Source organism: Acomys russatus, chromosome 24 (genome assembly GCF_903995435.1).
Source record: "Acomys russatus chromosome 24, mAcoRus1.1, whole genome shotgun sequence".
Classification (NCBI taxonomy): domain Eukaryota; kingdom Metazoa; phylum Chordata; class Mammalia; order Rodentia; family Muridae; genus Acomys; species Acomys russatus.
In genome coordinates, this window is record NC_067160.1 from 28054446 (window position 1) to 28079389 (window position 24944).

General features: G+C 40.7%; 1 protein-coding gene across 1 annotated transcript in view; it reads right to left on the bottom strand.

The window, feature by feature from the left end:
• The window catches only part of Galnt5 (polypeptide N-acetylgalactosaminyltransferase 5), a 39268-nt gene that overhangs the window by 5488 nt on the left and 8836 nt on the right, over positions 1-24944 (bottom strand). Inside the window, exons 2-8 of the mRNA XM_051166346.1 lie at positions 18092-18258; positions 15441-15560; positions 8930-9065; positions 8460-8579; positions 7697-7814; positions 6142-6465; positions 2139-2219 (exon numbers count right to left, since the gene is read on the bottom strand). Of these exons, the coding sequence (XP_051022303.1) occupies positions 2139-2219; positions 6142-6465; positions 7697-7814; positions 8460-8579; positions 8930-9065; positions 15441-15560; positions 18092-18258 (1066 nt within the window). The remainder of the gene's footprint in view (positions 1-2138; positions 2220-6141; positions 6466-7696; positions 7815-8459; positions 8580-8929; positions 9066-15440; positions 15561-18091; positions 18259-24944) is intronic.

Genomic DNA, 24944 nt, shown 5'->3' on the forward strand with positions numbered 1-24944 from the left:
CCTGCCTCCCTAACAGCTGAAATTATAGGTCTCTGTCACTATGACTGGCTCCCAGTTAAGATTTAATTTAGACTACAAGGCTATATAAAAGAAATGGTGTTAAATCTTGCCACTCAAAGTCTTGTCACCCAGACACTAGTTACAAGTGCTGGATCTCAGCTCTATCATGGTCCTTGTGAGTCAGTCTCCCCTAACAAATGCCCAAGGGTGATTTGTGTAGGAGTAACAATGTCAGAGAGCCATGGGCAAACAATAGACAAGGAAGCTATATAGTTGCTAAGATAGGCTGCACATTACCTTAGAAAGAATTTAAAAAAAAAACAAAACTAAGAAGACTTCTAGTTAAAGTAAGGGACAGGAATTGAGGGTGACGCTGAATATTTTATTACCTCTGAGTTGTTTTAGATGAAGACAAAGTCTGGTATTAGGCCTTATGAGTTCTGACCTAATCAAGTTAACTTCCTCTATATTCCTGTCCTTTTTATTATTCAGGTAAACCACTAGGAAGAGAAGCTCAAAAGGGGCAACAGGGACAAAATATGATGGAGCTTTCTGGAAGGCAGTGTCTCTAAAACTCACACTTTGGTCCCACCTTCCAAACTCATTGGTAGTCAACAATAGAAGTTGGGTTTTTAGTGAAATACTGACTTTACAGGTATGCTGTTTCTACAGTGATAGTTTTGGAGGAGTAAATTATTGAATATTTTAATGTATTTAGACTAATTCTGCAGTTGGTTTTTCTATTATTTATGACTATCTCCACTGTGAATTGCTAATAAGCAAAAGTTATTTCTTCCAGTCGATTCTTTAAACTTATCATCTTCTCTCTTTTCTAATTATTAAAATGTTTCCCTGGCTTCAGGTTTACAATCCACAGAAGAATTATACTGACAGACGTGTCTTCTATTCTAGAGGCAGCTTGGGAATAAGATTTAGAGATGGGATGTGTTTGAAAGTAGAAGCCATGATGCTTAAATCAGGACAGAGAAGTAATTCAGCAAGCAGAGGCCACTATTGCAGAATGATCTGTAGGGGATGCTGGTGATTTGTACCCACAGATCAGCATGCCTGGGAGTCCTATTTAGCATCCAAAGTAGATACTGAGAGAATCACTTCCACACTATTCCTCTGACTTCCACACACCAGCTGTGACATGCATGCCTACCTATCACACACCCACATACACACAACAGCAACAGTACATTTAGAATTTGTCAACAGATAACGTAGTGCATCTGCTGGGGAGGGAGGTGTAATCCCTTGGGGCTCACCTCCAGCACTGCAGGAGTAGTCCTGTTCTGTTTCTCCTGGCCCCACCACCTTTCCTATTTACCATGCCCTGATTTTGTGATGACTTTGCTGAAAGAGTGTTCATCAGGGATCCTGGTTTATGGGATGTGCACTACTTTGTTAAGATATCAGAGGAAGGAGGGAGATTGGGGAGAGGAATGGAAACAGAATGAAACTGATTCCTCAGGATGGCTGCTTGGAAACATGGTTCCTACTTTATCTGTTGATAAACTTTTAAATGTATAATTATTGCTGTATGTGTGTATTTGGGTGTATGATATGTGGGCATGCATATCACAGCTGATGCATGGAGGTCAGAGGGGTAGTGTGGAAGTGGTACTCAGTACACCTTCACGTGGGTTGCAGGGATTGAGCGCACACTGCCAGGCTTGTGTAGCAAGCACTTTTACCCACTGAGTGGATCCCACCAGGCATATTTGAGGCATTTTTGTCTTCATCATTTCTACCAACATACATAGACTATCAAGCAGTAGGTAGGGCTTATTAGGCCCCAGTGTGTTGCTGTTTATTCCAGCTTTTGAGATAGGCATTATTTTCGCTGCCACTTAACCAAGGTTTTAAGACTTTGTGTAAGTTCAACTAGTTTTACAAGGAAAAAGAAGCCAAGACTACATCCATCATGGAGGATTTGACTTCCATACCAACAACCCACTTCTTTATTGTGTCTCTGCTGAGTGGTACTCTTGTGTGACAGGTTATTGATTGCACTGATACTTAGACATCTCTGTATTTTTCCTGGACAGAGGTCAATTATCACAAGAGCAACAAACATGTCAGACACTCTTTCCGGCTACTACCAAGAGACAGAGAACCCAGACTGAGCCTACCTGGCTGCTCCCATCACAGTCTTCCAAGATGGCTGTGGTATTTTCAGTGGAAATGCACTTCCCCAGGGCCATATTAATAAGCTAGAAAGCAGAATGCAAAATGGACATTAGGACTGACATATCTTAATGTATAACAAAACATTCAGACACTTTCAGAAAACACAGGGTAGAAGATCATAAGATTAAAATATAGTTGATAGATTAGCAAATATCTGCACTACATGATTTTCTTGGTCACAGCTCTAACAGAGACACGATGTAACCCTGTCACAGCACCGCGACAATCTGTCAGTTTCAGCCTGTGATTCAGTCACAGTGGCAACAGACATTAGCTTCACAGCTTCACATTAACTCGTTCTTGGAATGCTGAATGAAAGTAAGCAAAAGTTGGTATAGAAAGTAGGGATTCTTTTTGAAGGGGAAAGGGACTTGAAATTTAAAAGTCAGTGTCCACACCTTCAATTTCATCAAGCCAAGAGTTACAGGCTGTGTTCCTTGGCTGACCCCTCTATGTTACCTGATCACTTAGACACTGAATCATACATTGAGCTTTTCAGAAAACAGCATATTCCAGCTAATTCTCTGCCAGACGTTTTCTCATGACTCAGCCAAGCTACGACTCATTACAGAAAAGTCACGAAAGCTAAAACAGAGCCAAGCATAGAGGCCCTTTAGACAGACTCAGGTTTTTAATGGATTTACAGGGTCAAACATGGAAGAAGCTTTCTATCAGTCACCATTGAATGCAGAGAATATGGTTTCCCCTCCTTTCTTTGAATTCCTGGACAGGACTAACAAGATGGTAGGTTAACAATGTAATTTAGGCTTCTCAGTTTGCCAGGGGTGCTGCCTGGAGGAGAAATTGCATGTGTTCTGTGAACGCCTGCTAAGCTTGGGACGTAGTGGTAGTGACCATGTTTATGGTTTTTCAGCTTTTATGACGCTCTATATAGAGCTCCAGTTCTGGGATGCCGTGATAATGGAGGCCATGTTGGCTATAGGACCACCAGATTCTATAGCAGGGTGTCTAATGGGCTGCTTTCTACTTGTGAATGCATAGCTTAGCTTCAAGATAAGTAGGGAGTAGTTTGTGGGGTCGGAAAATGCAGAAAGAAACATCAAGAAGGATTACTGCAACGTTGGTAAGTAGGAAGAGTGAACCCACAGAAACATGTGGGGGATGCGTGTGGATTTGTGGGGCATGTGAGACGTTGGCATCAACAACAAAAGCTGGGATTGAGCCCTTCCACAGAAAGACTGACCTGCGTTTGGGTACTAGGGGAAAAAAGTTTATCCACTATCACAGGGAGAAAACATGGAAGCTAGATTCTGTCTGGGAGTCTGAAGCCTCACACTGACCTTCATTTGGGTTTGAAATAAAAATGTGCCCTACCTGCTTAGGCTCGGAACTCTCATGGGCCTTCAAGGAATATAAGGAAACATCAGCAGTATTTGGTATTTCTAAGGCATCTGACCCAGGGGAATACAATGCAATTCTAGGGGACACCTCTCCACTAAATACAGAAATAAACTGTCAATCCATTCCATTCACAGCTTAAAGTGACAAAAATGGGCACATCCTCCAATAGTAGGTCTGAACAGGGGCGTGCAGAAAAGATGCAATACACTCTAAGTTCAGGGGGCATGAGCAGACATGTGGCATAGAACAATGCTGAAGTCCAAGAAGAAAATCAAAATCCTTATTGTTCTTTGGATCCTAACAGAGAAATAAGTCCTCATGGCTCATTCAGAAATTATGCTACCATAAAATGAGTTTGGAAAGCTCTAGATCCAACACAGCAAAGCAAATTGCCCTATCCTAGAACTTCTCAGAACCTTCCAGAACACAGCTTACGACTCAGAACATAGACAGCGGTTCCTTTCCCAGATCTACTTGACTCTCTGTTGCACAACTAACAATACCCAGAATATTGCTTGGGAAGGCTTAGGTTATCTAGTTTTCTTTGTATTTCAAGTAGTTCGACCCTGCAGGCCTTAGAAGGCACTGAGGGTGAGGGAGAATTCATACTGGGTCCTTCATGCAAACCATTTTGATCTAAAAAAAAATTAAATATTGCGTAGATTACATACTTTCTGTGTTGAATTACTTTATTTTCCTAATGCCAAAAGTGGAAATTTACCACATTTAATTACATAATTGTTAACTCTTAGGATTAGGCTGCTTGCTAACAATATATGTTAATGTAAAAAAAGCACTGTGGATAAGGCTATTGATTAGTTTCAATATTATTGACTTTATGAGAAATTACTTACAATAAAAAATAACTTTCATTGGGCTTAAATTTCAAGGTGTTAACGTTGAATAATGGGAAGTGTTAAGCAAGAAAAATAAATAGATTTTTTTTATTTTCTTGTAACTTTCCCTGAGTGTGGAAAAGAAATTTCAACTCTTTAAAACAGTAATAACTATTGTCAGAAGAGTGCAAATGACATCGTCATTAATATTTGTATGCGTGAGGCAGCAAAGAGAATGGAAATGGAAGAAAAGGGTCTGGTGAAGTGGCTTTGCAGTGTATGCCCAGCATTTTGATATATTATGGTGCTGGCATCTATTGGGAGGAGAGCTTTTCAAAGATCAGTGGCTACCCTCCAGAGGAATCAAAAAGTAGTTTGTGTGCACCCTCTGGTGGCCAAAGTGTAGTAATGCTGCTGCTGAGACTCCTTCAGTATCCACCCTTGTTTGAGGATAGAATTTAAACATGGAAGTGATATGGCTGATGGTTCTACTTGGTTATCTAAAGGAGCTGATGGATGCTCTGACCTATCCCAAGCACTGTGTATTCTTGTGAACTGTTCACAGCACTTTGTTATAAACAAATAGGGTCATGTGTATTTATTGATAACATTTTATAAAGTCAGAACAAATATTCAGACAGCTTTCCTGGTTTTAATACCTTCCCCGGATTTCCTTAATAAGGACAACAGCATCGTTTTCCCTAAGTCTTCATTATTGGGAATTTGGCGGGCTGGGAGAGGGGCTGCTTTGTACACCTGTGTCCTAAGAAGAGCCAACGGGTCTGAAAAGGCAGGCAGACGTCTTGACAGTCAAGTTAGAGATCACCCTAAGCACAAGGGGGCAGTGGCTCTGAGTGAAAAGAAAGAGAACGCTTGGAATATTTATAAATAAATGTGAAAAGTGAACTGAGAGTCTAAACAGGAACATGAGGCCTCGCCGTCGCCAGGGGAGGACTGGATGTTCTTATCATTGGATGCTGCACTTTTATGTGGCCTCAGGGCTTTGTCCCAGACTCTCAACTTCCCCACACTGTCCTTAGCACTGTGACCCACACAAACTACTTGCTTCACTTCTCCTTTTGTCAAATCTCCTTTAGTTCCTTGAATTATTATTTTCAGCCTCTCTGCAAACCTTTTTTAAAAATCCAGTTAAAGCTTGTAATTTCCATCAGACAACCTGTTAAAGCAGGAAGGGAATGAAGAAAATTACCCACAAGGATCCACATAACTGGCTCTTGTTTCCCTACCTGTTCTCCCACTGGTTCCCCTCCGCATGCCCTGAGCTGTGCAGGAGCTGAGCTTCCACCTCCCTCTCTCTCAGAGCTGGCTCAGTGCTTGGTCTCAGACCTGGCTTTCAATCCCAAGAGGATTTCCTTAGAGCATGCGTTTAAAAGGAGTCAGCACTCTCGGCCTGCTCCTTCATGAGAGCTATCATATTCTGCATTCACACTTCACTTACTTATTATCCTTGCTCTCCATTCAATGTCAAACGCCAAAGGAAGAGATGAAGCCTACATTCTGAAGTCCTGCCTGGTCCCCTATGTGCAGTGTAGGTATGTGATGCTTACTATCAGTCATCATGACTGTATGATAGACTTGCACAGATTCATCTCGAGCAACGCTCATCTACACGTTCTCTTAGGGGCAGGGGCATTCATGCCTGTCGCTTAAAGGATAATATTTTATGCTTTTCTAAGCATGTCTGAAGAAGTTTCTGTTGTTTTTGCAAATGGCCACGTTAACTTACCACACCACTAGCTCTCACAACGGGAGCCTTCAAGTCAGGAAAGACATTGTCCAAGTACCACTTGAAACTTTTGCATTTCAGCTTCTTCCGCAGCTCTCTTTGCTGAGTGAGGTTGCCTACATCCAGCGCTTGATCTATGAGGTGGTCTCCGTGGCCATAGAAGAGGTCTTTGTATTCATCAAGCCAGACCTCGGCCACCCGTACCAGATTCCGCTCCACCGTCTTCATGCGGTCTTTGGGGAAGGAGTATGGGTTGTCGTTTCGGAATATGTGGCCCACTCTAGAACAGGGAATGATCTCGATTTCACCACCGCACATCCAGACCTGGGAGCGCATCAGTGGAAAGCACCAATTATCAAAGAGTGGTTCACAAATCACAGGCAATTAACTATGCCACCTAACTACCTCGAGACACCCCTCCACCTGCTAAGTAGCACAAAGTTGATTATCTGTGCCCCCTTCCCCCAACCATCTATGTAAAATTCTCTTTATCTCTTTTCTACAGAACCCCAATATATAAAGTATGTCACATGGGCTCCTGTTTGGGGTGAATCAGAGAGAGGTTATGGATGTCCATTTGTTCATCTTCCCTTCCACTGGGAGGCCTGTAGGGATGTGGTACCCAACTCAAAACTATTCTTGGTCAGGGCCTCTAAAGTTCCACCCATTTGAGCATAGACCACCCAGACCCACAGGAAAGCTGCTGGTTGTGTTCTGTTGCTCTCTCTAAGGCTTTCCTGGGCATTGAGGCAATGATGATCTAAGTCACTGCATGCAGTTTCCAAAGATGTTGTGGCACATACTCGGCTGCTGGTGGGCAGCCCTGGAGGGGTTCTTTGCCATTTGTAATGTCAAGATTACTCATTGAAAATATTTCCACTGACTCTAACATATCAGAGATCTATTCCAAGAGAGTCACTCTATGTTACAGATCAATCCCAGAGTAATTTGTATTACATATGAATCTCATAGTGTTTATGCAGAAAAAGAAGGCAATTCCCTGGATAATTAGACATAGAAATGCTGTTATAAAATATTAACTCCAATAGTTTTACAATAGTGGGAAATAAAATAATCAATCCATGGAGCCTGTGCCATGATGCCGTTTCTTCTCAGTGGCAGTCACATATATGCTAGTGGTTAGTAAAGTGAATCCACATGTGTGTGTTTGTGCCTGTATGTGGTGGTGTTTGTGCCAACAAGGATGTGGAGGCCAGAGGCTAACATAAGAGGTTGTCCTCAGTTGATCTCAACCTTAATTCTTGAGACAGTTTCTGTCACTGAATGTGGAGCCCACTGAATCCACCTGAGTAGCTGGAATTAGAGACCCATTACAGTTGCTGCACTTTCTACAGGAAATCTGAACTCAGATCCTTATGTTCCTGTGCCAGTCTCTTTATCAACTGAGTCATCTCCCCTGCCCCTAGAGTGATAGATTTTTAACTGTAAAAGAAGAAGAAGAAGAGGAAGAGAAGAAGAAGAAGAAGAAGAAGAAGAAGAAGAAGAAGAAGAAGAAGAAGAAGAAGAAGAAGAAGAAACACTTAGTAGTAGATACCTTGAATGACAATTCCATATTTTCTCCACCCCAAACATCAAGACCAGGGTCATAAGTTCCAAGTTCATAAAAGTAACTTTTGTCAATGGAAAATAATCCACCTGCCATGACTGGGCACCTACAAAGACAAAGGATCAAGCTAAACTTTTATTACATGTAAATTAAGCTTTTAGAGTGGGTCCTCTTTGTCTGTGGGGGGAGTTTGGAGGCATTTCTGGATGGGTGCAGGGAGGTCTTGAGATGGAGACAGAAGCTTGGGTTTCCTGAAGAGTTCATGAGGACTGAGCATGATTAGGGTCAGGGAAGACATGGGTAGGATTAAGAGTCTTATTTCTCAATTATATTCTAATATAAACCCTGGGGTTATTATGGACTTCCCTAGGTCAGAGTTAAATTGGGTACATTTCAAATGGAAATTGAGGGTTGGGGGTAGCAAACTAGCTTCTCAGGAAACTTGGCTTCTCAGGAAACATATACACATACATACATATACACATAAAAATATATGTACACACACACACACACACACACACACACACACACACAAATACACACAAAGGCTTACTACTGTAGCCCAGGCTATCCTTAACCTTTCCACCTTCCTGCTTCTGCCTCCTTAGTACTGAGATTGTAGGTATGTACCATCACGGATAGTTGACACCTATAATTCTTGATGGTTTTCAGAATGATAGAGTTTTAAAAAATGTATTTTCTGTCCTTACAAAAAGACTTAGGAGTTCTGTATACAGTTTCAGACACTTGCCTTATTATGTCAGTTTCTTTAATTCCAGTTTTTGCAACAACATCTGGAGGAATTGTTCTCCAGCCAAAGTTCATGGGCCAGGTGAAGACACCTCTTTGGAAGTTGTCCACTGTCATGTAACTAATTCAGGATAAAAGAAAAAGGAAAAAAGAAAAAAGAAAAAAGAAATTGCAAGTGCTAAGATTATTCATGGTTCTATTGACTTTGAGAACACAGCTTCATGACCAGTTCAGGGGTGGGGCAGTTGCTGACACCTGTGATTCTGCACCATGACCCCTCACCATCAGCTCTGTGAAGCCTCGCTTCAACTCATATCCATCTCTCCATCTACAGTGGCCATTTTATAGGGAGAAACAATAACTTAGAAGAAGTTATTTGGGCAAGTATTTTGTGATTCTTAGGTTCAAACATAGCTCCTGGGAGGCCCATCATTCTCTGCTGCTTTCTGGTGTCAGAACGGGTAGTGTTACCTCATGTCCTTGTCATTGATGACTTCAATTACTGGACAGGCCACTTTCTTTCTATTTAAATAAACTCTTTCCAGAAGGGGCTCCAGCCAGCCTACATTACATTCCACATGAGAGTCTAGGAATGTCAACACATCACCTATAGAGTAAAAAGAAAATAATCATTGAAAATTATGGTATGATACAGTGAGTGCACATATTTCATCCTTAAAAGTGTTAGGTGTTGTTTTGAGAAGAATGACTCTGAACATGGGTGTCTTTTTTTTTTTTTCCGATTGAGTTCCTGGTTCCTAGATGTCCCTTTTGTGATAATATGAAATTTCTCGGTATAGAGATTCTGCAGGGTAAGCACCACTCATGTTAAGAAACAACTGATAAGACTACTGTAATCAGATTACGTCTCTGTTGCTGTGATGAAACTGTTGACTACAGAATCTTGGGGATCAAAGTGTTGATTTGGCTTAAGCAACGCAATCATGGTCCAGCATGGAGACAAGCCAAGGGCTGCCAGCTTGTTTTCCCTATATGACTGGGAATGAGGGGGCAGGGGTGGCACCATCCACAATGGCATGTATCCTCCCATTTTAATCATTAATAAAATAATGCTGTACAGATATGACCATAAGATGGAGATAATTCTTCAGTTGAGGTTTCCTTCATTCTTCCTATTGTTTTCACTGACCATTCCAGTACCTGGCTGCGTACCATGTCTTACCTTGTCTTAGCAACTCTTAAGATGAAGCTCTGTGTTCTACTTGATGGGCTTATCTGTTCCTTCCTACAAAGCTGGAGTGCGGACCCATTTTAATTCCTACTTAGCAGATAAGGATTAGAGGGACAAATAGCTAGGGTATCTTTCCAAGGTAACCTCCCCTAGGGGGTCATGTAGTATTATGAAAGAGTCGACTACATAGCTCAGGATGGGGCTCCAAATCTGCATTCATTCCCCACCTGGCCCAGATCTTACCTCATTAATATTCTCATTCATTTCTTGCCAGGACCTGAGGGAAGTGGCACCTGCTTAAAACATCTTTTGGAATCCTATATCGGTTTTATTTGGGAAAATCTCCTACGCATGGATGGCACTGCTCCACTTTCAGCTATTTTGTTTTAAAATAAAAATCTCAGGATTGTGTTAGATAAGAAAACAAGGAACTCCCTGCGAAGCTGGTTCCTGACAGTGTCTCTAATCGTGGTAGGATCATCTCTGGACATTGTGACCCCCGTGATGATGCACAGAAGCTGAGAGCCACGAGGAAATGGGCAGAGGACTGAAGTTATTCACAGACAACTCGTGTCCTTCAACTTTTACACCTTATGGTAAATTTCTAAGATCTAATCAGTCTTTGAACAAATGGCTAGTAGTCCTTACTATTATTATTATTATTATTATTATTATTATTATTATTATTATTATTATTATTAATGAATTGTTTAATCTCAAAGTCAGAATCTTGCTTGTAACCTGGCATAATTTTCTGTTTTCTAGACCTGTGTAAGGGTAATGCTGGATTGTTTGGAGATAGGCTTTATGAACATCAGCAGCAATAAAACAAAATAATAAAATAAAATAAAATAAAAATGGCCAACCTCAAGTTCCTCAGTGTGCCAGATACCTTTAGCTCCTTTAGGACAACGGCACCATGCAGGGACATTGTCACATCATCAAGTAGTTAGTGCTAGAGGGGTGTGTTTATAGTTTCTACAGGAACATGGAGCTGGCTTGCCAATTAATTTTGCTTAATGGCTTTTTAGAGATACTGGGGAAACCTGCAGCAGAAACACACTGTGGAATTTTATGAATGATACCCACTGATGCTTATGAGGAAAGCTTGGAGTAAGACCAAGAGTTTGATGTTTCTCGTTGGGGAGTTACTTGAAGTTAGTAAAATGAGTCTATGAATGGTCATGACAGTGTTAAGAATTTTGCTGAGTGACCTGTCCTGGAGAGGTTGAGACTCTTATCCTTGCTTCTCACTGAGGAGCTTCTCTGATGTACAGCGTACTTCTCTTTGGTGAATAATTCTTAGTCATCTATTGTCCCTTTTCTGCCCACAGCGTGTTGATTTCCTGGTTGGGCCTTTCAAACTCTTTAGTCAGCAGTCGATTGACTATATCTTTTTATGAACATTGGACTCAGACACCCTGAGCTCTGAGGGTGCTATGGGTATTATTAATGGTAAGAGGATGAGCTGCTGATTCTTTTATAGATCCTTGCAGCTAATTAAACCTCCAGTCTGCTTGAATTGTATTGCTCTGTGTCTTTGACTGTCTAGCTTTGTCATGTTAGCTGAATTTTTTTTCTTTGATTTCCGTTGAGTGAATAAGTTGAGGACAGAGCTGGCATGGCCATACAGACTCTGGACTCAGTTTCTCAGTTTTTGTCTGTTTGTCTGACTGAAGCATCCTTGAGAACATTTCTATTCAGTATCTTTGCTAACCTCTGGTTTTCAAGGAGTCTTTAGACTTCTTGCAGTTTCCGACCCAGGACTGCTCCTAAGGCTGGAGAATGCTCAGGGCACTGAGAAAGGTGTGGTCAGCAGGCCCGCCAGCCTTGTTCAAAGGCAATCCCTGAAGTAGGTCCTTGATGAAACTTCACTCAGGTGTCAGGCTCACTTCCAGAACCATGGTGCATCCTTAGCGAGGATGCTACCAACCCAACGTGGCCTAACTTTCTGCTTTTCCACAAGCTCTCAGGCACTGGCCTTCCAGTAACGCTGCCTAGTGCATTGCTTTTCAAACCATGAATTCCACAGGAGATGATAGCATAAAGTGGAAATAAATTGTTCTGTATCTTTATAGCAATTTGATAAAGAATTTAGGAATTTATTATTCACTGTTTTATATGTGCATTAATCCCTTACATATGCAAAAAAAGTTGGTTCCAGGCTTCCTCATAAGACCATTCTCAGGTGTCAACATTGGTTATTTATATATAATAGTGTAGTATTTCCTGCATCCTTTCAACCATCACTGAACCACTATGGTAACTAGCCTTATATAACTGTTGTGGTACTGAGTTATCTGGGGGAGGGAGACAACAAGAAAAACAGTATCTGTATGGTTAGTACAGATACATTTTTTAAAAAATATTTTTAACCCAAAGTTGGTTGAGTCCATGGATGTATAATGCGGGCTGGCTGTACACATGGATTTATATATACAATTATTATTTTCAGGGTTAAAATGGACCTGCGTTTTCTATATCATTTAAAAATTTTAATCTTAAAGAAATTTCTCTTACTATGTTTTACAGTGGTATAGTTCTACAAAACTTGAAGGTGATGAAAGTGTCCATTTTAGGTTCCTTGGGCAGAATTTTTTACTAGGAAGCAGTGAGAGATTAAGATGCGCATAGCTAGAGTTTTCCAGATGGAGATCCGTGACCCTTCGGGAAGCACTAGGTCAGTTGGGTGGGACTGTCCAGTAACACAGAAGGAAAGATAGGAGGCATAGCACATGCCACTTGATGAAATTTCTTCCATGGTTATGCATGTATTTACACAGGTAGCTGGACTGTGATGTAGAGTCTATTTCTTAACAGAAGCTATTATTAAAGAATTTGACATTTACCACGCCAGCATTGGGTCAATGTTCTTAAAGGTATTGAACGTTAAACACCAATTTAAACTTTTACATTTGGATTTGCTAAACTCAAAGACAATATTTTATGGAAAGAAGGGCAACTGATTGCTACTGTTTCTAAGGAAGTTTTCCTAAAGCCTCCCTTTCGTACTGCTGTCAATAGCTGGACTATTTGGGAGGTCATTGCCAGTATACTTTGTTCTCTGTGCAGGTGGATAAGCAGCATGGCTTTCATGCTGTATTCATTAAGCTTTTCCACTTTAATGTCTACGTTCCATTTAAAGTCATCACGGGCTGTTAAAAAACAAAATAAAACAAAACAAAAGGCTCATTGTTTTCCCAGACCTACTCCTCCAGTTAAGGCTCCATCATCCCTCAAGTTGCTCTGATTCCAGTTCAAGGGTTTGTTTTTTATTCCTCTCATTCCCCACTTTTATCTTGTCTATCTGGTGGTGCATCCTGTAGCCTCCATGCCCAGTGTAAATTATGAATCTGTCTGTTCCTGCCACTGCCCCTTGCTCCCCTAGTCCAGGACAACTGTAATAGCCTTCTAAGTGAATTCTTTACTTCTCTCATCTCTCTGACATCCATTTTCTATATGGAGGCGAGCCTGGGCTTTTAAAATGCAAATGAGACAATTTAGCCCTCTATTCACTGACCTTCACTGGTATTCCAACATTCCTTACCCGGCATGCAGAAATGTACAGAAGTTTTATTTTTTGTCTTTTCCTCCAAATGAACCTCTGACCACTCTGCTTGGTGGTCCCTTCTCAACAGCACCTACAAACTCCTTCTCTGCTCTGAAACTGTCCAGCTCCCTTTGTACTGGAACACTTGCACATGGGAATGTTTTTCAGCCATGCGTCAGCTGATAAGTTCCTCCCCTACAGTTTCTTAACTATCACATTTTTGCATTACTCGTAGACTGACCTTACTAAACAAATTAAGGTCGGAGAGACAGTTAATTTTTAAAACACAGTCTGTCAGGTAAGGGTGATGGGGGATAAACAATATCAATGTAAGTTATACACATGGATAAAAAATTCATAATGAAACGTTAATTTCTTCAATGAACACATGGTAAAAAGTGACTGTTAGGCAAAAAACTCAGTGATAACAACACATGTACTTAGCATGCACAAGGACCCTTGGTTTAATCTTTAATACTATAATTGGTAAATGGGAATAAATACAAATTAAAAAAATTCTTAGCTACCACTGAATTGCCAATTTTGTCATGATACATTTGTTTTCACTTAGAATTTCTATTACAAATTGTAATAGATAATCTGTAAGTAAACTAATACAAGTCAGTAGTTTACTAAATTGGATTTTCGTGGTATCCATACTCCATGGGCTCCCTATGTGAGGTCAGTAGAGTCTGTGTTTCATCTCCCCAAGAAAAGTCAATAATACAACAACAAGCTACTCTCAGGAACTCTTGAGACCTTCAGTGACAGACTGAGACCACTGACATGCTCAGCCTCTTGGCCTGAGCTCCCAGACTCTTTTGTGTGGGTCAGCCATTGTTGGACTACCCTGACTATGTTGTATAAGACAATCTAATAAATCTCCCTTTGGTATGCATCGAGTCTACCAGTTCTTTTCCTCTAGAGAACACGGACACAAAGGGATCAACTCTTTCATCAAACCAATAGGATGGTAAGAACACTTTGGGGATCAAGATATAAGAAAATAAGATTCCAGTGAGCATCATGAGAATTTATTTACTCCAAGCTGATGGCGACTGGTAATGCTAGGGCTTCCAGAGGTGGAGTGGTGATAAGGTGGCTACAAGCAACAGAACGGAAGTAGTTGAGAGTGCAGATGCTGGACTTAGGTGTCTGGGTGTGGATACCTGCATCCTCAGTGAGCAGCTTGAGAGAATGGAGGTAACTATGTGAAGAAACAGAGTTGCAGGGGAATTTGATAGGGGAGAGGTCAGGGGAAAGGGTAGGAGAAGAGATGGGTAGAAAAAAAGACAGGAGATGAGATCTGGAGATATCTTTACTACACACGAAAATGATAGCTTGAGAAAATTATAGAAAAGGTGTTTTATAAGGTCTCATTCTAAAAACCTATTTGAGCAAGAGACAGCCGTGCAAGCCAAGTCACCATGTAAAATGTGTGGGTATTAGGTTAAGCTTGTGACGTAAAGGGTCAAACTACCATTACTTCTAACTCCCAGAGGAGAGGTCTAGTTGTCAATATCTTAACTTAGTATAACCAGTACTGGGACAGCTTGACACCGTAGGAAGAAACAAGAAATAGGCAATGGCTGTGACACGTAATCAAATTGTATATATTGGCCTTACTCAAATCATTTATCCTACAGGTAACATGAGGACTGAAACTCCAGAACATTCTCAATTGTACAAATATTTTGCCTGAAATATTAAAGTAACATAACAATATGTCAATGTAATGCATAAAGTTGACTAGACTGTGAGACGAGAAGGAAAAAAATAACCAAACAAAGTGCACGGAATTTAAAAAGATCTTGAATTGAAAAATACTGGGAATAATGAAAAAAAGTTTACAAGAATGTATATAGGTATTTGCTATTTTTCAATATAAAAGTATGCTTATTTAAGAGAATGTTCCTATGTTTTCAGCAATGCCCAGTAAAAACTTGGGTGTATAGTGTCATAGTTTCACAGTGTTTATGAATTCCTTTTCAAAGACTTAGAAAAAAAATAATTAGTGTATCTCTCTCTCTCTCTCTCTCTTTCTGTGTGTGTGTGTGTGTCTATGTCAGTGTATCTGTTTGTCTGTCTGACTAAGCATGCATCCCACAAGGCTAGAAATTAATATCCATATGAGAACATATGGACATTTATGGATCTATTCTTTCAAAATCTGTTTGCTTGAAAAACATCATAAATTAAAGCAAAACTGTGATGAAAACTAAAGCAGAGCAGTTTCTTACCTGTTGCGTTCCGTGCCCCTGCCAGCCTTGCTCTGATCAAGCCATGTCTTTCTTTGAGGCGAAGTATCCGGACTTTTGGAAACTGAGACATGTATTTATCCAAATTAGCTTTTAGGTAGTCTATATCAGAAGAAGAACAAACCGAAAATACTTTAACTAACTGGATTTACTAGAAGTGTCTTTGCAGTGTCAAGTCCAAAACTATGATGTCATTCCAGTTACCAAAATATATCTCTTGAGCCGTAATTTTATTTGAAGTCATCTTATTGAAAATATTTTATGTGGGCTCAGTATTCTAAAGTGACCAACTTTTCAAATCCAAGACAGGAGCTTAAGTCATGTGTGCAAATTTCAAAATTTGTAATAAGCCAACACAACTGTAGTTGGCAAGAGCTACCATCCCTGCCCACAACTCTCTGTGATGGAAGATTTATTGAGTATATCAAAGGGTCAGCGGGCAGAGCAACAACTAGAGTAGTGTGTTTACATAAGACAAAGGCTGCTTGGGTCTGTATTTTGAAGGACTTGTTTGGTTGGAGTGTCTGCGCTGTAGGCACTTTCCTGGCACATAATGCTCACCATGGGAAAGGAAGCAGCCCCGATTGGCTGGTGAACAGCCCGAGACACTGTGTAGGTGACTTCCAGCTAAACAATCTCTGTCATGCCCATAAGGGCAGGCCTGGATAATCAAACTCCATTTCTGGTCTGCAGATTTCATCACAGGACCTAGGGCTTCAGTTCCATGCTTTCAGCTTAGAGCATCTTTGCCTTTTAGTTGGCTATAGAGATGTCCAGCTAAGGAACATTTTAGAGAAGTTTAAGGATATATTTACAGTCATTTCTGTAGCTAATGATACCTATCCAAGGTAGGAACGGCTTCCAGCTGTTTTTGTTTTGTTTTGTTTTTAAAGACTAGATTTCACTATATAGCTCAGGCTGAGCTTGAACTCTTGATTTTCCTGCCTCTGGTATGGGTACTAAGATGACAGGTATGTGTCACCTCTCTGATTTCCCCCAGAATATATGTACAGCTTATTTCCTACTAATTTTGTGTGTCTATGAGTTTTTTTTAAAAGAAGACCCTGAAACTGTACAAGATTCAGAGTCCACAAAAAACTGGATCTGCTCCTCATCAACGGCCTTCTCTTGCTCGAGAGCTGGCTACTATCTCTGTGGATGCTGTCAGGATCACTTATGTGCATTTTCAGTACTCTTTGGCATCTTATTGCTGCTTGACCTTGTTGTGATTATGGTGGCAGCAACAGCACCAAAGAAAGCACGCCGGTCGCCATGGTTACAGACCAAGTTTTGGCTGTCTATCTTTAACATCACCATCCATTTGCTGTTCTTTTCTAGTTCAAAAATATGGGTGAAATTTTGGGACTTCACATTGTGGCATTGCTAGGCCTGTTAGACTTCCTGCATATGGAGGTATTTGCTAATGCAAAGGACAAAATTCTTCAGTGTAACAAGCGAAAACAATGGGACCTTAATATCTGTGGCAGCTTCTGCTTCCAGCCTGTACAAGAGCCACTGTCTTTCTGATCCTTTGAAAATGTGTCGGGTCCTAGAAATCTACAAGTAGAACAATATGATAGGCAGATTTGGGCCCAGGGGTCCCGCTCAAACTAAGGCACCAGCCAAGGACAATACAGGAGGTAAACTTTAAACCCCTTCCCAGATCTAGCCAATGGTCAGAATATTCTCCACAGTTGAGTGGAGAGTGTGATACGACTTTCTCACGTACTCTGGTGCCTCACATTTGACCATGTCCCCTGGAGGGGGAGACCTGGTGGCACTCAGAGGAAGGACAGCAAGTAGCCAAGAAGAGACTTGATACCCTATGAGAATATATAGGGGGACATAATCCCCCTCAGGAACAGTCATAGGGGAGGGGAATAATGGAAAAATGGGGGGGGGGGAGGAATGGGAGGATACAAGGGATGGGATAAACATTGAGATGTAACAAGAATAAATTAATTAAAAAAAAAAAAAGGAAAAACAGGCTCTTCCTTACTCTTTAGAAGAGGGACTTCCACTTCTTTGCTTTCTGCAGAGTTTAACTTTGGCTACTGACTAGAAAAATAATATTATTAGCAGGATGGGTTTTGCTCACTGTAGTACATGAAAAAAAAAAAAAAAACCTGTTCATCATCTTCTCAACTTGAATGATCATCTCAGAGAGCGGCAGCATTAAAGACATTCCTACAGGGCAGGCTGGTCATAATGTGAGCAGCAGAGACATGTTGCACAGCAGACCCCAGGGTGAACAGCGACACTCTTAAACATGTATTTGTGGCACGTATGAGTGTTTTGCCTACATGTACATCTTTGTACTACACGCAAGAAGTGCGTGTTAAGGAGAGAAGAAGGTGTAGCAATCCTCCTGGAACTGCAGTTACAGATAGTTTTGAGCAGCCCTGTCAGTGATGGGAATCGAACTCAGGTCCTCTGGAAGAATAGTCAGTGCTCTAAGCCATCTTTCTAGCCTCAATTAGTAATGTATGATTGGGCTTAGGTTTATGTTTTTATGGCTCTACGTGAAACAATAATTTGGCATTTTCACATACGTAAGCTTCATTAAATTACCCTCTAAACTAAACTGCTTTTGCCTTCCAACAAGCTTTAGCATTTCCAGAGTGGTTTCTTACCTTTGGTGCTGAAGTCATCCACCAGCAGAACCTCCTTGATGAGGTGTGGAGGAGATCGGTTGAGAACGCTGTGCACAGACCGCAGGAGGGCGGACCACACCTCATCCACAAAGCACATGATGATGCTGGTGGTTGGCAGGTCATTGTGAACTAGCTGCTCTGCACACCTGGGTCAGGGTATAAGCACAGTGCAAGAGATATACCACCAACATCACAAAGAGCCCTGAATAATCTGATACTCTGTTCTCTCTCTCTCTCTCTCTCTCTCTCTCTCTCTCTCTCTCTCTCATCTATCAGTCACCAGTTTATATTTGTACCATGGCAATTTTGTCGTATGCCTCAGCAACAGCATTTGTGAAAAGGACTAACAATGCAGAATGCAGACATGGTGCCTCCTTTGGAGGTACAACACTGCAGTGAAAAGAACAGAGGCTTTGTAGGTGGTTAGACTCTACTTTAATCCTATGACGCAGATATGAAGTTCAATAATAACTTACTTATTTTTTTCTGTGTGTCAAGTTTTCACATCTGCCAAACAAAGGTAATGGTCCTCCCAGAGTTTTAGATCTGCCTAGAAACCACCTAGCATAGCTCCCGGCACAGACATTCACTGAGCGGTAGCTTTTGCTATCATTATTAAATTATATACCAGAAGAGAGCATTCTGAGTTATTTAGTGTTACTAAGTCGTTTATGATTGCCTGTATAGATAACCATCTGCCAAATGCCAGAAGAGATATCCTTCACTCCACTCAGCGTATGAATGTATTTATGGCACAATGTACATGTGCCAAGAAATCGCACTCTCTCCCACTTCTCTATTTGGAAGTTCCTTGCTGTGACTGCTGCACAGTCACTATACTTGAAGTCAGTTTGCTGCCGTGGAAATGAGAGCTAAGCTAAGAGGGAGCAGGTGCTTGGTGGACTGCACCTGGCCGTGGCTTCCCATGGCTCTGTAGATCATGGTACATCATTGTGGCATTTTCTGTGTCTGGCCTGCTTCACTGTTACAGGGCAGCTTCTAGTGGGCCCATCCAAATTGTATTTTCCATTCTGATAACACACCTCTTTTAGTAAAGTAATCAATGATGACTGTGAGTAAATAAGAACTTAAGTACTCTGCCTTATTTAAATGTAAAATTCAGACATCTTTTCTTTTTTAACAGCTAAATGGCTGACATCATGGACAGACTAATTCTTGGTTATGTTCTGGATCTAAGGCTAAGAGAAACTTTGGTTTAACTTGGCTCTAGAAGTAACCATGGAAGTTTCAATGCCCAGATATAGCATTTTTGAGAACCAAATCTTCTGTCAAGTACCATGGCTCATTTTTGTTTATCTAATGAATAAGAAACAGATTAAAAAAAACCCACTATAGTTAAACAAGCAACATTTGCTTGTTCTTTGTTTATGGTTGTCAAAGTACTGTTGTGAACATAATCTAATTCAATACTGTGCCAACTGCTTGGGATGCAATTATGTAATGTATTATCACATACTTCTTTAGATGATGCAAAATGAAACACAAGATGACCAATGAATCACTCAACATAATTTCCTTGGTTGTCATATACATGGGATGAGAGATGTAGTTTTTATTTCACTGGTCTACAGTGATTTTCTGTACCACTAGAGTGTGGATTGGGACTCAAATAAACATATGGTTGCATATCACTTATCCCTAATTACTGGCTTGGAGAAATTGCATAACTTCTTTGATTTACTAACTACAAAACACAGATTAAAAACCTGTTGTGATTAAATATATATCTGATACAGAGTTCATTAGAAATACAAGCAAATCCACCATGGTCTATAATTTCAGTCTTTTCCTAAAGTGATTGGCTATCATAATAAGCCCAAGGCCTTGGAAATACCACACCTAACCCTCAACTCCCGAAAACAGATTCGGAAAGTGTGCACAGAGATTGAGAATCTTTGTCAGAAACAAAACAAGAGATGCCTTACAAGTCACAGATTCATCAGTTTGGGAATGTAAGTTCTTACATAAAGCTAATTCAGTCTCCTCATAATATGTGATTAAATTTAAGGAAACATTAGAGGGCTGAAATGAACATGTGCTACATTTTCAGGTGCTGCAAAGTCAAAATAACACATTTCAATCAGAAGTCTTACTCTGATTCTAATGTCAATGTAAAATAACAGGCTGCCTAAATTAATCTTATTCTGTACAAAGAACACCTGCATTGGAGTTTCTGTAGAGTATGAGCATTCCTGATTATATTTAAGGATTAAACTAATTTCCTGTGGTTGCTGTAATACCTAAGATTTTTTTTTCTCCACCGTTTCTCCTGATTTATCTATCTTTTCTTAATTTTGCTATGAGCAGAAAGAAGATACCAGGTCACACCTTGAAAGCTGTGCCTTCCACAGTCCTTAACCAATGTCCAAGTTCATCACCTTCAGTGTCTGCTCACTCTTATGTGATCTCGGCCCCAAGCTTCCTTCCACTCTAGCCTTCATTGCCTCTTCCCCAGTTCTCAGTCACCTGCTGCTTAGTGCTGCAAACCCACAGGAGACACACTCTCTGACCTCATATTTTTTAGCAATGTCTGTTCATGACAACGCAAATATTCACAAAGGTGAAGGAAATCTCTGCAGAGTGTCTCACTTTCTTCTGACTCTCACCAACATCCTTAGCATCCATGTTGTTCTATTGACAGCTTCAGGACAAACATTCCAGATGTTTCTATAATGATTGCCCAAATTCTGTCGCTCTCTGCCCTCTATGTAATAATTACAGGTTTTGACATCCATCATTCACCTTTTTGTTATGTAAGGAATTGTTGCAGACTGTAGGAATTAGGATGTAATTACATCTTTGAAGTCCACCCCAAGGACTTAACAAGTTAAAGTAGGAAATAGCTATTACTTTCAAGAGCAGCATGCCTATATTTATTTAAATGTGGGACTCCCCTCCCCCAACTCAAAGGTAGGGCTAGTTATAACTTAGACGAATGTTAAGTTAGTTATTTAATCTCTCATTTTTTCTTTTCTTTTACAAACCATGTTTGGAGCTTTTTGAAACTTTATAATTTTTGCAGAAATCCAATAAAATATTAATTGTACGACTTTGCCACAAATTAAATATTGATACTTACATTTAGAAAATAATTAGAAAAAGGAAAGACACCAATTGCAGGCTGGTCAAGGATTAATAAAACATTGTGGTGATTATATAATCACCAACAGTTAAAGGACAATTTTAGAAACATAAAACAGTAAATTATGAATTTATTTTATGAGGTATCATATGTCTCTAAGGTAAGGATTCAGTTCTCAGAAGCTGTGGTGGTGAGTAGGAAAGATTAGAGTGAAGAGGCCAGGGGTCACTGAGAAGGGGATGGGTGGGACTAGAGTGCAATAATTAGTCCAAGCCGGATGCAGCAACAGACAGTGTTTTGTAGACAGTTTTGTAAAAAATCTTTAAAAAGGAGTGGAAAAGCTAGCTATGTTGGAAGGGGGAACTTTGCAATCCTCTTCTTCTCTCGGAAAAGTTGGGAGAAAGAGTCATATTTTGGGTGTGAGAGAAGGCACAAAAAGAAGTAAAAGGTGACAAAAAAATCAGCGATTGTTAAAATTATCAATGGGGCAGGCCTCCTTACACTGATGAACTTTGTAGAAGAGGTTGATACAACTGACAAGTCTAGTTTCCTTAAGTCGTTCTCAGCATCCTTCTGAGATTTCATACTCATCTAATCTCCACCCTTTGTTCAGTGTCTTTTTTCCTTTAGTTTCTTTCTTAGCTTACCCCTGGTTCTTTATAACCACTAAGTAGGTGATCCTGGGAGCAGCTTCTGCATCTTTCTCTCACCAATGAGCCTCTAACCACAACGCCCTTGCGGACAGCTTCATTGGTTCATTTGTATGTTAGCGTCAACCTCACCTGCACAGAGCTTTTTCCATCCACCCTGCCAAAGTTCAGCTGCTCTATTCCTCTGTTATAGTTTACAGGCATTTCTTTCACGGCATCCATTTGTCAATTTTATTTCCTTCTCGTCTACATCCCAGAATTCCTGAATGGATGTCAAACCTACTTTTCTCCTGTATCACCACATGTTTCTAGGATTGCTGCACACCATAAACATTTGATAAATCACATTGAATGGATGAATGGGAGGACAGAGATGAAGTAGAACTTAAATTTAAGCTTGAGTAGCAAGAGAAGATATTTTCCTTTGAAACAGGGGGAATAGGTGATAATACATACATGTGCAAGGACGGAAACCTACCTCCTTGTTGGATAATTTTTAATCATCACATAGGACCTGTATATTCTAAGCTGTTAAAAAGATTTATTGATTTACATGCATAGATATCTGCCTGAAAGTATGTCTGTACACTACATGCATAGAGCATCTTTGGAGGCAGAAGAGGGTGATGGTTCCTCTGGGACAAAAGTTACAGGTGGTTGTGGCATGGATGCTGAGAATAGAATTAAATCTTGGTCCTCTGGCACCAAGCCCCATCCCACTAGCCTATAGATTCTACTTAAGTTTTCTTTCTTTTTTTTTTAGGTTTGTTGCTGTTATTGTTTGTTTTGTTTTTCATGACAAGGTTTCTCTGTGAAGCCTTGCCTGTCCTAGACTCACTTTGAAGACCAGGTTGGCCTCAAACTCACATTCATTTGCCTACCTGTGCCCCCTGATTGGTGGGATTAAAGGTGCGCACCACCATGCCTGGTGACCTATAGATTCTTTTATTTAATACTTTTTTTATTAATTTATTCTTGTTACATCTCAATGTTTATCCCATCCCTTGTATCCTCCCATTCTTCCCTCCCTCCCATTTTCCCCTTATTCCCCTCCCCTATGACTGTTCCTGAGGGGGATTACCTCCCCGTGTATATGCTCATAGGGTATCAAGTCTCTTCTTGGTAACCTGCTGTCCTTCCTCTGAGTGCCACCAGGTCTCCCCCTCCAGGGGACATGGTCAAATGTGAGGCACCAGAGTACGTGAGAAAGTCATATCCCACTCTCCACTCTATCTAACTTGTGTAATAGCCATGTAGAATAAATGTATAAATTTAGTTACCTTTAAAAAGGTATTTACACTCCTGAAAATATCTTGCCTTTAAGTTAGACTTTAGTTGTAATCACTTCTTCTGTTATGTAGCAGAAATTCGAGTTTCCACAGGAACACAGAAACAGGCAATTTGCTTTGCTTGATTGGGTATAAGATAACCCAGAATGGTCTGGAATTCAAGGGGGATCACACACTCAGGTACCCGATCTTCTGTATTGCTAAACAGTTTAACCATGTGCTAAGTGTCTAACAAGCCAGCTTGCTTGTTGCTTATTCACAGGCACAGCGGGTCAGACGAGACAGGTTACAGCATTAGTAATGCCTGCTCTAGATATGAGTAGAGACAGCCATCCAGTTTCATTTGGTTCCATAGGTTGTAAAAATCACTTCCAATTATTCTCCACAGACCCAAGTAAAGTGAATTATCTTTGTTTCTGACTTGTCAGAGTCTTGATTTCTGCTGCTTCTGCAGAAGAGGGAATTGCCACCAAAGTCTAATTTACATGCATGATATTTTGTTCTGTGAACCTTTTTGAGATTAAGAACTTATGAAATTCTTCTAAATGATCACTTATTACACAAACTAGATGTTTTGAACCTGCAAGTCCTGTTCTCTGCTTAAAATTACTCAAATTCCTTGGCTTTGAGGAGTCTAGGTTTGAATCACTGTAGTAATCCAAAGATTACAGATGATGGGGAACTCAAATGTGAGGAGTTTCACCATCCTGAAAGAGCTGATGCATGACTGTGGTAGGCCAAAGACTCTGGGTGTGGAAGGACAGGGAAGAGCTAAGTATAGTCCTCTGTGGCACCGGCTGGCTGCATGAGCACCCGCCTGGCTTCTAATCTACAGAGCCTCAGATTAGTCACTTTTAGAATGAAGATTATGACATTTGCATCACACAATAGCTATGCAGGTTATATGAGACAGTGGATAGTAAAATATAAACATTTTAAAGAAGTAAATAAAAATAAAAAATGCTGGGCAGGCATCACCCTGTAAAGTCTATGCGAGAAATGAGAATAGCTCTCTATCTAGACCCACAGGCTCTGACTTGTAGCATAGCCCTGCCTAAGGTAGTCTTGAATTTAAATCGTTCATTTATCAAGAGACTCCAAAGCTGCTGATGGCTCATCCTCTCGGCTTCTGTGTGCTCAGTCCTTGGACACTGACTTGATTTGAATGGAGCCTATCAAATAGAGACAGCTTCAAATCAGAATGCTGAGGGAACAATAACATTCTTTCATTTCTATGAATTTTTCATTTTATTCCAGCAGAGGCGAAACACATCATGTGGGTCGAACCTCAGTCTTTATGGAGTTGAACAGAAGGTCGGAAGAATATGTTTGAACTTCTATTTGCAATTCAACTACAGCCTCCATGGGAGCCTTGAGCGCCCTTCATCCCCCCCCCCCCCCCCCCCCCCACACACACTGTGATATCTTCTGAAGAATCAAGTGGCCAGCTGAGGTGCTCAGTCTGGAATTATATTCTTTCCTAAGACTTATTTGGGCCTCTTCGTCTCCCACTGATAAGTGGGTGTAGTGGTACGAGAATTTTACTTTTATGTTTTGTTCTTTTTAGGGTAAACGATCCTGGACATTTAATTAAAAGCATCTTCCCACTAAAGCCTTTAGCCTGGCGATGCTGCAGTTGCAGAGGCGAGTGTGGGTCATCAGAGTGAAAGGACTGAGGCTCGGAAACGCATCCCACCAGCACCCCCACTTGCCACTTTAACAATAGTCTATTCTGAGCAGGCAGCTGTCAGGGTGAACTTGGGACAGAGGCAGGAGTTATGATGGTGGAG